General features: G+C 44.6%; 1 protein-coding gene across 36 annotated transcripts in view; it reads right to left on the reverse strand.

Annotated features, from left to right (window-relative positions):
- The window catches only part of LOC100562425 (protocadherin gamma-B4), a 378,208-nt gene that overhangs the window by 42,497 nt on the left and 318,922 nt on the right, over positions 1–16,789 (reverse strand). Inside the window, exon 1 of one of the 36 annotated variants that reach the window (XM_016993499.2) lies at positions 10,926–13,775. The exons of 34 other annotated variants lie outside the window; for them this stretch is intronic. In XM_016993499.2, coding sequence (XP_016848988.2) covers positions 10,926–13,355 — 2,430 coding nt within the window. In that variant the 5' untranslated portion in view covers positions 13,356–13,775. Of the gene's footprint in view, positions 1–1,944; positions 1,999–10,925; positions 13,776–16,789 lie in introns of those variants that run through there. One more of the 36 variants, XM_062979499.1, reaches the window with a different exon arrangement.

Here is a 16,789-nt window from a genome sequence, read left to right on the forward strand (position 1 = left end):
AGTGGCTGTGGAGGACAGGGGTGGTGTCCCATTGTCCGAAATTTCAACAACAAGCTCTTGGGAAGAGGCATCTTGTTCGACAAGGGCGCGGATCGTTCGGATTTCTCCTGTGAATGCTGAGACTTTGAAAAGACTTAGGTCTGTGGCTTTTTGAAGCTTATAAGAAACCCATGCATTCTGTCCAGAATCGGCATCTACAGCTGTCACTTTGGTTACTAAGTAACCTTCTTGTACAGAGAAAGGGACTGATTGTTCAGCTAGGACCCCTTTCTTCATCAGAGGGTATACAATAAGAGGAGCATTGTCATTCTGGTCTATGATGAAGATGGAGACAGTAACATTGGTACTAAGTGCAGGTGTACCATTGTCCTTAGCTTGGATCTGGAAAGCTACTTGTTGGGTTTTCTCATAGTCAAATGAACAGCCACTGTAAATGGTTCCATTCTCCATGACATAGACATAGGAGGAAATAGGCATTCCATTTATGATGTTTTCTACCAGAGAATAAGACAGTTGGGAGTTCTGGCCAAGATCAGGGTCAAAAGCAGACACAGAAATAATTGGCATTCCCAGAGCATTGTTCTCAGTTACAAGGGTCTGGTACGCAGGGTGCAAGAAGCTAGGTGCATTATCATTCAGATCAGATACATTTACAAGGAAACTACTCTGGCTTGAAAGAGGCGAAGAACCAGAATCTGTGGCTGTGATTATAACCTTATACTGTGAAATCTCCTCTCGATCCAGAGGGCCACTGGTGATCAAAGAATAGTGGTTCTTAAAAGAAGGTACAATTTGAAAAGGAATATCTTCAGTGAGATGAAGCTGTATTTCTCCGTTTCCTCCAGAATCTCCATCACTCACTCTGAGGAGTCCTGCTGTGGTTCCTGGGGGAGCATCTTCTGGTATTGTGGTGGTTAGGGAAGTGAATATAATTTCAGGTGCATTGTCATTCATATCTGTTATCTCCACTAAGACATTGCAGTGTGTGTCCATTGAAGGAGATCCTTGATCTTTGGCCCGGACATCAATTTCGTAAGACGTGTCTTCCTCATAGTCCACACTTCCCATGACTCTTACCTCCCCAGTCTGTTCACCCAGACTGAAAATTTTCCGGATTTTCTGTGGTGTATGGCTGCTGAAGAAGTAGGAAACTTTCCCATTTAGCCCTTCATCTTTGTCTATAGCATGTAAATGAATCACCAGAGTGCCAATAGGGGCATTTTCTAGTAAAGTAACTTTGTACACTGACTGATTAAAAACAGGTGGATTGTCATTGGCATCTATCACTGACACTACAATCTTAGCAGTTCCAACTTTAGCAGGAATTCCTCCATCCAATGCTGTAAGCACCAGGTGGTGAAATGGCTGTTGTTCTCTATCTAGTGCCTTCTCCAAAATAAGTTCAGGTTTGCTCCCACTTTTATGGGATTTAACACTTAGGCTGAATTGTCCACGCGGACTCAGTTGGTATGTGCTAACTGAATTTGTACCAATGTCCAAATCTTCAGCACTCTCCAAAGGAAAGCGGGACCCAGGTACTGCAGACTCTGCAATCTCCAAACGGGTAACAGTGGTAAGAAACACTGGATCATTGTCATTCACATCCAAGAGCTCTACTTCCACTCGGTGGGAAGCAGTTGGGTTTGCTAGAAGCAGCTCTAAATAAAGCAGGCAGCGCAAATTGGGCCCACAAAGCTCCTCCCGGTCCAGCCGCTCTTTCACTATCAAGCCACCGCTCTGAGCCTTGACTTCGAAGTACTTTTCGGCCGTGCTGGACATGATTTGCAGCTGTCGGGAGACCAGCTGGCCAGCAGTTAGACCCAAGTCCTTAGCCACATCCCCCACAAAAGCCCCAGGAGGAAGCTCCTCAGGAATGGAATAATGGAGCTGGGTCATCTCTCCAGCACTCCGGAGGGAGACAGAAACCAAAAGCAAAGCTCTTACTTGCCACTGTAGATGTTGCCTTTCCCCCGAAGAGCGCATGATGTTGCTTCTGTTGGACCTTTGTACTTTATTATTCCAACACCGTCAAGAATAAGACAACGGAATATTGCCTTAGATAACAGAATTGCTGAGAAAGCAGTGGACCATCTGCATCCCCTATCTTTTTTTCCCACAGACAACCGAACATCAGCACTTAGTCCAATCCCAGCATCACAAGAGGAGGGACTTCATTATTAATCAAAACAGAGACTGGATTTCAGCAATCAAGGAAGCTTTTGATTGTTTGAAATGGACCACCCATTTTCCCCCTCCCCAACTACAGCGACAGTGTGGGGGAGGTCTTAAAGTGCCCGCACAAATGTTGAAGAGCTGGAAGCCTATTTGCCAGCTGTCAGTGACTGGATTTCCCAAGATAATTATTTGAACATTAAATCCTATATCATTACAAGCTTTTACATTCATTAATAAATGTCACTAGTTTTTAAGCTCATTAATGAATATCCTTTTGTTTAGAGTGGTCAGGGTTACAAACTAAACCAAAAAATTGCTAGTTTTGTTGACATCCTGGTTTTGTACAATCTAGAAAAAGTGCCAAACATTGATCAGTGTATGATTAAACGATATGCTTCCATTTAAAAGAGTTAAATACAAGACCCAAGCTGTGAGACATTTCTCAAAACAGTCAACGATAACAGAGATAGGACAAAGCCTGAAAGCCGTTCACTGCCTTCACTCTCCAAACAGAGTATATTAGGGCAACCTATCCAAATAGCCAACCATCATATTAGCTTGATGTGCAGGCATAAAGCAGAATAAACCATGTCAGGAAAACCATGCCATACTCATATCATCAACAAGAACCTGTTATTCCCCAAGGTTTGGACTTATCCAAGGTGCTGAACCCACATCTTCCAAATGTGTTTAGCACTGTAGACAGCTCCTCCTAATGTTAGACTAAACAGAATGAATTCATTGCCCCAACAACAAGCAGCCACAAACCACTGCACATCATAATGAGTGTGAGTTCTACAGTATAAGGGCCATTTCCAGGGGATACTACTAGAATGTTTATTTCTGTTGCCCCACAGAATATCCAGACTATATATTGTCTCCTATAAAATACATTCTCAAGAAGCCTGAGATAACAAGAAAGGAATGCAACAAATGTATTTCATTGACCTGATATAAATATCTGTGAATATTTGTGAAAATTAATGCATGGTATTTCCTCTAAAGGTATAAATTTGTGAAAATTCATCCATGGGTTGTCATCAAAATGGACAAAGTCTTCAGAGTACTCAATAGAGGACCTCAGTGAAGTGGTAGATGAAACACCCTACTGTTGAAACAATTGGAATCTTTGCCTCCTGCTTACATTAGAAAATTAATAATTTGGATCTGCTCCTACTACCTGCTATCATAATGAAATTGTACCAGAAGGGTATATATTGTCCTAATTTAAATAATAGGTTTAAAAAAGGTAAAGGTTTTCCCCTGACGTTAAGTCCAGTCATGTCTGACTCTGGGGGTTGGTGCTCATCTCCATTTCTAAGCCGAAGAGCCGGCGTTGTCTGTAGACACCTCCAAGGTCATGTGGCCGGCATGACTGCATGGAGCGCGATTACCTTCCCGCCAGAGCGGTACCTATTGATCTACTCACATTGGCATGTTTTCGAACGGCTAGGTTGGCAGGAGCTGGAGTTAACAGCGGCTGCTCACGCCACTCCTGGGGATTGAACCTGGGACCTTTCGGTCTCCAGCTCAGTGCTTTAACGCACTTTGCCACCGGGGCTTCAATTTAAATAATAGTTTTACAATATACTGTATTAAAGAAGAATATTATATTACAACATAATGTACAAGAGGCCACTGTTAAGACAGAACATGGAGAAACAGAATGGTTTTCGATCAGCAAGGAAATCAGTCAAAGTTACATTTCAGCATCCTATCTATTTAATAAACATGACATCACTATAGTTAAAGATTCTCCACACCTTGGTTCAGTCATAAATCAAAATAAGGACTGTCACAAACAAATCAGAAGAAGATTAAGACTTGGAAGAGAAATTTTTAAAAACCTAGATGGAGTCTCAAAATGTAAAGATACAAAATTAAATACCAAAGTCAGAATTATCTACAGTATTTCCCATTTTCATGTATGATTGTGAAAGCTGAACAGTGAAGAAATGTGGTGGGAGAGGAGGGATGATTTCATTTCAATAGTGGAGTTGGAGGACAGTTCTTTGGGTTCCATATGTGGCGAAATGACCAAAAAATGGATTCTAAAGCAAATCAAGTCATGTATAATCCATAGACACATACATATCTAGCTGGAAATATACAACATTTTCTAACAACATTGAAAAATTAGTATACCAAGCCAAGGATGTTAGTTGAAAGACTCAATGTTACTTCATTAATACACACTACACAACACTACTTATGAAGTACTATTTGGTGAGTAGCATTTCAGTTAAAATTTCTAGTACACCTTTCTGCCATCTATCTTTTAAAATCTCTATAAAGTAAATATCATTTGAACTGAAACAAAATTATCTTGTCTTTCTAAACCTTTCTCTTTACTGTAATCCTAGTAAATATTTGGTGTCTAAGAAACAATGTATGGGATGGAAAGATGAAAGTAGAATATCTTGGAATCAGGATCTGACAAAGTTTAAGTGATTTTATGACATTGTTGAAATGTAACATCAAAATCTAAAATGCTTTTAATTTTTTTCTTTAATTGGTCACTTTCGAACAATGTTCTTGATCTAAGGTGATGACAGCAAATAACAAGGATATGCAATTAATAGATTTCATTACATCCGACTCCTCTCATAATTGATTTTTCTTTCTGAACCCCTCCCAATAAAATCTATTGATAGTGATTCTGGACAGAAACTATCCATCTTGTTTATTGCTGTCAAAATGATTCAGATTTAGATGACTTGATAGCATGATGCCAGCCAGTTGTTTTTGTCACTCAGCTAAATACAATGTTAATTTTCCTTAGAGCAAACTCCCTGAAATGAATGAGATTTGATAGTCACAACTAATCTTAAGTGCCATTCATTTAAATGGATTTACCCTCAGTAGAACCAATGTCTGAATATATAATTGTTATATTTATTTCTAACCCACCTTTTCCCCAGATTGGAACTCAAAGCAGCTTACAACAATTAAAAAAGACATCCTTAGGAAATCCACAAGATACAAATGTTTAAACAAGATTAAACAATCAAAAAAATGAAAACCAGATTGTTCACCCTCATCCAATTCATTACTGATGACAGGCATTGGCTTAGGACCAAACAGCTTTCTTGGTTTATGGTGAGAATGGAGTAATAAAATTGGGTGTTATCTACATACTGATGCCACTGAACTCCACAACTCTAGACAATCTCTTCCAGTGGTTTCAGCTACATGTTAAATAGCATGGGGTCAATTTACAAAATTAAATAGCATGGTTAATAGCACTCTATGAAACCAATGCCCTAGCGGTTGAACCATAGCTCCCAGCACCACCTTCTCGATTTACCTCATGTATGAACAAAGTTAGTGTAAAACAGTGCTCCTAGTTCCATCTCAGCAAGGCAACTCAAAAGGCTATAGTGGTCTATGGGATTGAAAGCTACCACGAGGTCCAACAGAACCAACATAATTCTACCTTGTCTAGTCCTTGGAATTGATCATCTACAAAGAAAGACAATATGTTCCATAACAATGACTGCAACCAAACTGAAATGGATCTAGATCAGAAGCTGGCAAACTTCGGCTGTCCAGGTAGGTGTTTTGGACTTCAATTCCCACAGTTCCTAAGAGCCAGTAGACCTCTGGAGCTAAGAGGCCACTGCATGTTCCAGAGCCTTACACAAAAATGAAATGTTAAGGACTGGCCTATAATTACCCAGAAGCTGGAACTCTGCCTTATTTTAGCAAGGCGTTAACTACCCCCTCTACACATGGCCTACACCTCTAGCTTTTTTAATGTGCAAGGAAGGGCAAGCATCAAGAATACATGTGGTGGATTATATATCTCCAAAAATCTGTCCAGATCTTCAGCCTGCATAAATTGAAAATAATCTACTTCCACCAGACAATCAGAGGCCAGAGTTAGACCCACTTGATTTGTACCAATTATAGAATCCCAATCAGAGCGGACCGAAGTGATTTTATCTACAAAGTACTAAACATGTTGATCACAGCAAGCTGTCAAATGAGCTGGATTTTTCTCTTATGCTTGTATTTAAAAGACCCCTGGCTACTCAAAATAGCTCTATGGCTGCCTGTCTGCAGATGCAATAGAGGTACAGAAGAAGTTTGCCTCTGCTGCTTGTACTACCCTAAGTAGATGTTCAGATAAACTTTAGTTTGTGTTCACTCAGATGCAGTTCAAGTTTTCTGCTAATGCTGCTTGCCTTCTTACTTGTTTCATCACCATCAGCTCCTTGGAAAATCAGAAGGCCAGCTTGGCTCCACTCCATGAGAGGGGAAGCTTAGGCCATTTCTGCAATTTCTGAAGTTGGTCAGGACCAAGATCACCTCTCAAGGCAGCTGGAAACTCCCCAAGAGCCATCAGGAACCCATCTGGATCCATAAGCCTCCTAGGGATGATCATAGTAATAGGTGGTAATCTGTTGACAACAATGGAACTATAGATAGTTTCTCCAATCCCAATAGTTCTATGGGGAAATTTATCCAAATGGAATTGACATTTTTAGGTTTCTTCATTTCCTCTGTATTTGAGATATTTAATCATAAAGCTTGGTTTCAGATTCCGCTGTTGCACTGGCTCCATATATCCCTATCTTAGCTGTTAAAATTATTTTTCCTTTCAATTTCATCTTCTCAATTGTGATCACTGACGAATATTTCATACAACACTAACTAAAAGCTCTCCATGTTCACTACACGTTTTAGTAGAAAACCCTTGGCATGTGACACTGCTACACACGTCAAATTCTGCACATGTGCCTTACAGAACAGTTCCAGGATGTGTATATTTCAATGATGACTGTAACTACTTTAGGTGAAAATATATGAATTTACTTAGCCACTATTGTCCAGTGACAGAACAAATATTTTCCCCATTTTCCTGAACTTCCCCATTTTTGTTTATGGCCATTGCTATCTCCTAACTGAGTAATGTGACGTGATAAATATAGCTTTTTCCAAGGATATCTGCATGGCAATATGGAATTCTAATTAAGGTAAGATGAAAGGTAAGCAGCTTTTAATATTGAGTAGTCTGACACCTCCAAATAATAATTTAAATATCAACAGTTTAAAGCTACAGATTATATCAACTATAAGAGAATTCATATATTTTTGAAAATTTAAATTGCACATAGAATTGTTCAAAGTAAATTCTGATCGAATATAACATCTATTAAGACACTCTTTTGCCATCAATACAATAGGGAATGATCAATACAACTTGCCTATGGAACATTTTTAGATACACTAAAGCTTTAGATACACTAAAAGCACGATATTCATGCATTTAGTCACCCTTTCCCCTTTGAGTAAGCAGCTGCAGAACTGCATTCAGTTCACCCAAATGGCGATTCTGGCAGCTATTCACAACTCAGTTTCTCAGTGGCTCCAGCTGCAGTCTACTTTGATTGCATCTGGCTGGCCTTTCTGAAAAACTCAACTAGAGCTGTGCTCTCTTGTGCAACCTCTGGGCATCCTAGGCATTTTTCTGGTTTGCTTTGCACACTGAGAGAGATGCTACCAACACACCCTTAAACAAGTTTCTGCTTCTACCCCCTGCTGTATGGCAAAATGCATGTATCTATACTGTAGACTTAATCCAGTCATTCCCTCATCCCCAAGGATCTCTAGGAATTATACTTATGGCCTAATTCTCACTAAGACTGTAAAATAAATCCCGGCTGAACTACTTCAAATTGTAGGTGGGGGCTAGATAGTCCTCCATATCAGACTAAACCATACACCACTCCAAGAATCCACTTCCTGCCTCTTAAATTTCTCCATGCATCAAGGGAGAGGATTAGGACAAAGCAGTGATATCCCACTATCTGAGACACAACTACAATCGATATGCTTCAGCCCTGACTCAAGGTTTGCTATGTCTGTGGCAAACAGGTTTCTGTGGAGTTTTGTTTGTTTGGATTTTTCTTTTTGCAAACTCTTAGGATTTTTTGGAATATAACAATGGTTGTTAAACAAGTATAAAGTGAGTTTACATTCGTAATGGAGACATATGAGATGTAACATTTCTAGAACCTGGTCTCTTTCACAGACTTCGTTTGTTTCCTGCCTTGTTCCTTACTTCTGAATTTATTCCGCAACAGCCCTTGACTCCTCTTTGACTTACTTCATGAATTTCAAGTACCTATCTGGAACTGACCCCTTCAGTGCCTTCAGTGTGGTATGTTTGGTGTAATTACATGTTGCAAGCTTCCTCTACAATACGTAGACAATAGAAAAGACACAGAGACTAGGATTTATTGGTAATCCCAACTAAAGTAGACTTGCTGAATTAACTGTTGAATGGAGAACAGACTATTGAATGATGAGTCAATATGCAAGTACTGACTACCTAAATATTGATTCACCATTCAACAGTTAATTCTCCATTGAAGATGTCTTCCGGTCAAGACTGTCAAAAGCACTCGGACTAGAACTTGCTAAGTGGAACATGACACACACATGCCCACAAGTTTACTTTCAGATAAGAATACATTAACAGGAAGCAATGGGTGGACTGCAAGTGGAGATCTGAGTATGATTTATTATAAGAAGTTCCTGATATTGTGAAAAAAGGCTAGACACCAAACACATACAGAAAGAGGATTGCTGAGGGTGAGTTGGGGATGGATTGCTCCTGTTCATTCTGAGATGGTACAGTCCAGAACCTCATTTGACTGGTAGAATAAGTTATTTTTGTTCCTAACCAGTCTCAGGGATGTTCTCTTAAGTGTCATTTTATGCTTCTGAGGGCACAAAGAAGCATTCTTGGTGGCAGCTCCCCAGCTGTGCCTTTTATGTTCCCTTCCTAGCAAAACCTAGTGAGTCTTCAAGCCCTTGAGGCCTGAGTAATATTGCAAAGAAGGCAAGGGTTTATTTTAAGGGCTATTTTATGGTACTGCATGTCACATTCCGTTATTTTTAAGCACCATTATTCACACTGTGCTTCCCAATAACAGAGAAGAATTCAAACAAATGAAACAAACCAGATATATTCAACCTGAGAACCTCCAATCTGAACACAACCTACCATCTACCTTCTGTTTTGGTTGTCTGCCTGTGGCTGTAAGACAAAGGAGTTATCAAAAAGCTGGCAAGCTGAAATGCATGACAGGTGGACAGCATGTGTTTCAGTGAGTCACATGTTGAGCAGTCCTGAAATAATAATTATAATAATGGAAAAGCAAAACCATGAACTCATTGCATTGGTGACTACCTATACAGCATTTTTTCATTTTACAGAACCATAAACATATGATAAGTGCCTATTTGAAATCAGAGCCATAAAAGCATAAGTGCAAATAATGTAAGAATAGCCTAGTCACAAGAATTCTCAGAATGTAAAGCAAGACTCTTGACTCTTGAAGTACCTTCATTGTCCCATTTCTCATTTATTCAACTATAACATTTAGGAATCAAGCTAATTTTCCCTTGTTATTTTTCTCATCACACGTTCAGTCAAAAAGTAGAAGGCCCTGTTTTCTGACTGGCTTCATCCTGACCTCCTATCCTTTGGGCAGAGTATATGAAATGTCTTTAAAAATATTCAAATTCATGCACAGAAGCTGAAAGCTATGCCAGTGGCCAGGGGCAGGATGGAGGTCAGGGTTTGGAATCCAGCTTCCCTTTACACAGGAAGACAAGTGCTTATGTTCATGGGCAATTGATCCTTGAAAAATCTACTGCCTCTTTGGTAATCATGCAACATCATATAGCATGTCTGGGTAAAGGTACTTGAGATCCCAACCAACACTAGCATCTCTACATTTATCTATATGTATATATGTCACAGACAGCTGCAGCCACTATCATCTTTGATCTTTCAATGCCTTTGAGCCTTAGCCCAGCAGAGTATCCCTCTAAACTGGTATGCCAGGGCCTGAGCTGGAAAAGTCACCTTTTAGTTCCTAGAATCCCCCATTCAGTATGACCATTAATGACAGACAATTAATAATAGGCATGACAAATCCCAACAAGTAACTTTTCCAAGCTCTGGTCTTGAAATAGCCTTGAAAGGTTTCCCGAGGAAATGAAGATGAAACTGGAGTTTTAAAATCCTTTCTGTTGTCCCATTCTTCCCCATCCCTCCTGGTGCTGCATGCTGCCCATGACCACTGACATTCTGGCCAACTCATGAACTACTTTGGCAGACCACCTGGATATGGTAAGCAGGAGGCCACATGGCCTAGGATTGTGTTACACTTTATACCAGCTCTGTGAATGGACTTACTTACTAATACAATGCAAAATCCACACTGGCACCCTGGCAATCCATTATCTTGCATGCGCACACTTGTCTGTGTCACACAGTGTTACTATTTCATTGGTCTGTGGGTAGCTCACATTCACATTGATTTGACTTGGCACAGAAAGAACAGCTTGCACTACCAAGTTCATGTAATGTAGGGACAGAAAACACACAAGATGGTTGGGGGAGGGGAGGCTGCTGTTAATTATGTTAAGCTACACACCGCCAGGGGGAGACATGAGAAAAGAAGGACAGGTGTTGCAGCACTGGTTTTCCACTTGTGGGTCCCCAGGTGTTTTGGTCTACAACTTCCAAAAATTCCAGCCAGTTTACCAGCTGTTCGGATTTTTGGGAGTTGAAGGCCAAAAGATCAGGGGACCCACAGGTTGAGAGCCACTGTTATAGGAACTCTTACATTTCCAGGTGAAAAATATGTAGTGGTTTGTGTTTAGGTTAAGTGGTGCTCAGAGTTGAGCTTTCCAGATGTTACTGAGAAAGGACAACAAGCATACATTACCTCAGAGGGCACTAGAAGTCTGCTATTTGTGCTTATGATCTGGTTATATAGTGCTGGATCACATCTTGTGATAGTACTCTGGCGGCTCCCCATAGGACTGGGAGTAAAGGGCATTTTGTACAGCAGGTCACTCTGGCGTGAGTCAGTGGTGAGGACCTGTTGGTAGAAGTTTGGAGGCGTAAATCCACCCCGCACTGTGTCTATGTGGTTGAAAGGCCCCGGGGTTCTGTAAAGTGAGCTCCTGGAGGCCTTGAATATATCCTTGGATTGCCTCCACTTGTAGAACTTATAAATGCCCACTCCAACCACTGTGACAAAGAAGGCCACTGAGATCAAGATGACAGCAAGGATTAAATAGAAAGTCAGGTGCTTCTTATTTTGGGGTGTAGTGGAGACAGCGGTGTTGTCTGTAAGGGTCTCTTTAGATGGCTCTGCTACAGTTATAGTGAGGGTCACAGTGGTGGAGAGGGCAGGTTCCCCATTGTCTTTTATCAAGATGATTAAAGTTTGCTTGAGGGAATCTTCCTCCTGCAAAGCCCGAGCTGTGATTATCTCCCCAGAGTGCAGCCCAACTGTGAAAAGTCCTGGATTAGTGGCCTGAAGGAGTTCATAGGAAAGCCAGGCATTATAACCAGAGTCGGCATCCCAGGCCACAATTTTGGTAACCATGTAGCCAGGGCTGACAGTGGGCGAGATGACTTCCGAAAGGAAGGAACTGTTGTTTGAGGTTGGGTACAAGACTCTGGGCGGATTGTCGTTCTGATCGGTAACAAAAACATTGAGTGTGGTGTTTGTGGCCAGGGGTGGAATGCCGCTGTCGCGGACCTGCACCACTAACCTGAATTCCATTGTGTCCTCATGGTCCAAGGGCACTAGGACATAAATGGTACCGTTCTCCCGGTTGATGGAGAAATATCTGCCCACCAAGTCCCCTGCGGGCTTGTGGCTCTCCAAAATGGAGTAGGAAAGGTGGGAATTCCGGTTGAGATCCGGGTCGGAAGCACTGATGTTGAAAACCACAGTCCCGGGACGGTTGTTCTCCTCCACGTAGACATCATAGGATTGTTGCGGGAATTTGGGAGGGTTGTCATTGATGTCAGAGACCTTCACCAGGATCTGCTTCTCCACCTTCAGGGAAGGCGAGCCCGCATCCTGAGCAGTGACAGTGATGTTGTACTCGGAGGCCAGCTCCCGGTCCAAGGGCCCTTTAGTCTGCAAGGTGTAGTAGTTTTTCAGGGAAGAGCTGAGGGCGAAAGGGATGCCCGAAGGGATAAAGCAGTTGACTAGGCCATTATCCCCAGAGTCCTGGTCTGTGACGCTGAGCAAGGCGATGACGGTTCCCGGAGCGGCGTCTTCCGGGACCGGGCTGTACACCGAGGTCACCGTGATCTCGGGGGCATTGTCGTTGACGTCCACCACCTCCACCAGCACTTTGCAGTGTGCCACCGCTGGGTTGGCGCCTTTGTCCTTGGCCTGGATGGAGATCTCATAGGACTGGGCTTCCTCGAAATCCAGTGGGCCCTCCAGCCTCAGCTCCCCAGTGGTTGCATCCAAAGCGAAGAGCTGGCGGACCCTGGCCGGGGTGTGGCTGCTGAAAGAGTAGACCAGGTCTCCATTGGGGCCTTCATCGAGGTCGAAGGCCTGCGTGCGCACCACGGGGGCGCCAGAGGGGGTGTCCTCCCGCAAACGGGCCCGGTAGAGGCTCTGGTTGAAGACGGGCGCGTTGTCGTTGGCGTCTAGCACCTCAACCAGGACCTCCAGGGTGGCGGAGCGCGGGGGGCTGCCCCCATCCAGCGCTGTCAGGGCCAGGCGCACTTCCGACGTCGCCTCGCGGTCCAGCGCCTGCTCCAGCACCAGCTCGGCGTACTTGGTGCCGTCCCCGCGCGCCTGCACGTCCAGCGCGAAGTGCGGGTTGGCGCTCAGCGCGTAGGTCTGGAGCGCGTTGGGCCCCACGTCCGGGTCCTGGGCGCTCTCCAGCGGGAAGCGAGCCCCCGGCTTGACCGACTCGCTGACCTCCAGCCGCATCTGCTTGCTCAGGAAGGCCGGGTCGTTGTCGTTGATGTCCTGCACCTCCACCGTGACGCCCACCAGCTCCAGCGGGTTCTCCAGCACCAGCTCCAGGCCCAGCAAGCAGGGCGAGAGCCGGCCGCACAGCTCCTCGCGGTCGATGCGCTCGCCCACCAGCAGCTTCCCGCGGCTCAAGTCGGCCTCGAAGTACTTCCCGCCGCCGCCGCCGGAGACCACGCGCAAGTGCCGGGCCTGCAGCTGAGCCAAGTCCAGGCCCAGATCCAGCAGCACGCCGTCGCCCACCGGGGAGCCCCGGGGAAGCTCCTCGGGCAGGGCGTACCGCCGCGAGGTGGAGGCCGAGGAGGAGGCCGAGCTTAGCCACAGCCAAAGGCCCAGCACCAGCCGCAGCCAGGGCCGCTTCATCGCTCCTCCGCGCTTCCGAACTTCCCCGCTGCGTCCTCTGCTGCTCCTCCGCTAAAAGTTTTCAGCCGGCCCGTCCATGTCTGCTGCCGCTCCTGCTGCTGCCGCTCTTGCTCTTTCTCCTCCGCCTCCGCCTCCTCCGCCCTGCTGCCGCTCCTCCTGCGGGCCCCAGGCTCGGGTGGCGGGGCGTCGGGCCGTGGGGCATGGCGGGCTCGGCGCGGCTCCGCTCCGCCGGCTGCGCTCTCATGGGCTCAACTCGGCGGCGGCGGCGGCAGCGTCCCACTTCTTCTCCTCTCTCCCCCGCAGCCCCCGCCTCGCATCGCCGGGTCAACAGCGGCGCGTAGAGTCCCGGCCAATAACTGCAGGAGAAGAAGGGCTCCCGAGGAGGAGGAGGAGGAGGAAGCAGGCTAGCCGCTCTCCCTCCAGCGGCCCGCGCGACGCTCTCTCCCTCGCTCGCGCGCGCTCAGGACAAGGGGCCGCCGCGCGCCAAGTCCCCCCCCCCCCCAAATCCCTCAGAGCGGGCGCTCTCCCGCCACGCGCCTCAGGCAGGCAACGCGCGGGGTTGCCGCTGATTGGTCGAGGAGGGACAGGACAGGGCACCTGCCTGCAGGGAGAATCGCTGCCTGTCCTCTCAAACTGGGCTTTTTTTTTGAGGGGGGGGGGGCAGGCGGAGCACGCGCGCACAACTCCGTCCTCGGCGGAACGCGCGAGTCCCCTTCCCCTCCCGCCTTCCTCTGGAAGTTACCTCAAGAAAGCAACAAAAAATAATCCACAAATATAGAAAGTTAGGGTGTGAATTCCTGTGCTAACCCATAGCCTCAAGCCCCTTCCACATAATATTATTGTAACATAATAATATTATGTTATTATACAGTCCACATTGAACTGGATTATATGGCAGCCTGTTCAGAGCAGACGTTGTGGGTTATCTGCCATATTCTGGGTTATATGGCCGTGTGGAAAGGCCCTCATAGAATCCTAGTTGGAGGAGACCTGGTGGGCCATCCAGTCCAACCTCCTGCCAAGAAGCAGGAAAATCGCATTCAAAGCACCCCTGACAGATGGCCATTCAGCCTCTGTTTAAAAGCCTCCAAAAAAGGAGCCTCCACCACACTCTGCGGCAGAGAGTTCCACTGCTGAACAGCTCTCACAGTGAGGAAGTTTTTCCTAATGTTCAGGTGGAATCTTCTTTCTTTCCTGTACTTTGAAGCCATTGTTCCACATCATAGTCTCCAGGGCAGCAGAAAACAAGCTTGCTTCCTCCTCTCTATGACTTCTCTTCTGTAGGCTAAACATGCCCAGCTCATCAAGCCGTTCCTCATAGGGCTTGTTCTCCAGACCCTTGATCATTTTAGTTGCCCTTCTTTGGACACATTCCAGCTTGTCAACATCTCCCTCAGATGAAGCTTCTTTCTGAACCAAGAAAGCCCTTTTGATAGATTCGCCTCAGGGTCAGCTTAGGCAGTGGGTCAAAGAATATTAGTTGCCAGTAGACAGAGAGGGCCCGCCCACAACTATGAGGCTATCCTTTCATTTTAAAAAATACTGTATAAGAAAAAAACATGTTGTTTTTTGCAAAGTGGTAAAAAGGTACAATTCACATTACAGGCAGTCCCCAAGTTACAAACAACCTATTGTTAACAACGGGGGGGGGGGGGGTGAGACAACAGAAAGGGAGGGAAATCTATCCCTCAGGAGGGAAATTCACTCCTGAAAGAGTTATCATGGGGAAAAGGTGTCTCAACCAAAGCTTTCTCACCAATCCTTGTTTCCACACCAAGCCATTTTTTTTTTCAAAATCCAATTCTCAACAGGGACAGAAAGTGAAGTGAAATCTTCTGAACAGGGCCACAGAGATCAAAACAAACACCACTTCCCTAAGAAATCCAAAGATTATGTATATGTATATTTAGCTGGAGTTACACTGAAAAATATATGTGTTCCAACTTACAAACAAATTCAACTTAAGAACAAACAGAACAGACCTCTGAAGATGCCGGCCACAGATGCAGGCGAAACGCCAGGAAAGAATGCTACTGGAACATGGCCATACATCCAAAATATTTGCAGCAACCCAGAACCTATCTTTTTTGTAACCTGAAGACTGCATCTGTTTTAAAATAAGCTGTCACCTGGCCAGTCCACCACTGGCTATGGCACTGCCAGGCAGAGGGAAGCAAGTGGGAAGGGTGTAGTGGCCACTGCCTGGTCAATGGGACACCTGCCTCACAGCCTGCCTGTCCACTCAACCTGGGCATTGCAGCAGGCAGAGAAAACAAGGGGCTGCTCACTGATAACTTAATTAGAAAACCATACAAATCCCAATCAGCTCTCAATGTCTTAAGCAAGTTACCTCAAGAAAGAAAAATAATCCACCAATATAGTTTGTGTGTGAGACTAGGACTCTAGAGATCAGGATGTGAATTCCTGCTGCATCATGGAAACCTATTGAAGAAATCTTGCCAGGAAAATGTATTATTATTATTATTATTATTATTAGTAGTAGTAGTAGTAGTAGTATATTAATTTTGGGTTGCTGTGAGTTTTCTGGGCTGTACGGCCATGTTCCAGAAACATTCTCTCCAGATGTTTCACCCACATCTATGGCAGGCATCCTCAAAGTTAAATAATTATCTTTATATCCCACCTTTCTCCGCATAGGAAGTCAAGGTGGCTAACAACTACATAATCTAAATAATATTTTAAAACAAAACAAATACAAAAATTTAAAAACCCAATTAAAATGCATGGATATTAAGTTAAAATACAATTAAAATATAACAAATACACTTAAATAGCCTTTAAAACTCACAATGTCTTTCCTTCTCCCCTCAGATTCCCACTCACACCTTCCCTGCAGCATGCCCCTCATCCTTCCCCAAATGCTTGCTGGCAGAAGAAAGTCTGTACCTGCTTACAGAAGGCCAGCAGGGATGAGCCATCCTGGTCTCTTTCAAGTTTGGGAGCAGCAACCGAAAAGGCCCTCTCCCGTGTTCCCACCAAACACATTTAAGCAGGACAGGTGATAGGACAGAGAGAAGGTCCTCCCCAATAGATTGCAGGTGTTTACCAGGTTAGAAAACCCTGTGATAGGTTCACTTTAGGGTTGCCACAGGCAGTGACAAACCGGGTCTAAAAATATTGGTTACCAGGAGACAAAGAGGGGGAGGGTACCCACAACTATAAGGCTATAATTTAATTTTTATAAGAAATATATGTTTTTAAAATATCCAACATGTGGAAAAAGAGTACAATTAAAATGACTGTTCAAATAGTAAAAGGTAAAGGTAAAGGTTTCCCCTGATGTTAAGTCCAGTCATGTCTGACTCTGGGGGTTGGTGCTCATCTCCATTTCTAAGCCGAAGAGCTGGCGTTGTCCGTAGACATCTCCAAGGTCATGTGGCCGGCATGACTGCATGGAATGCCATTACCTTCCC

The sequence above is a fragment of the Anolis carolinensis genome, chromosome 4 (assembly GCF_035594765.1).
Source record: "Anolis carolinensis isolate JA03-04 chromosome 4, rAnoCar3.1.pri, whole genome shotgun sequence".
Taxonomy (NCBI): Eukaryota; Metazoa; Chordata; class Lepidosauria; order Squamata; family Dactyloidae; genus Anolis; species Anolis carolinensis.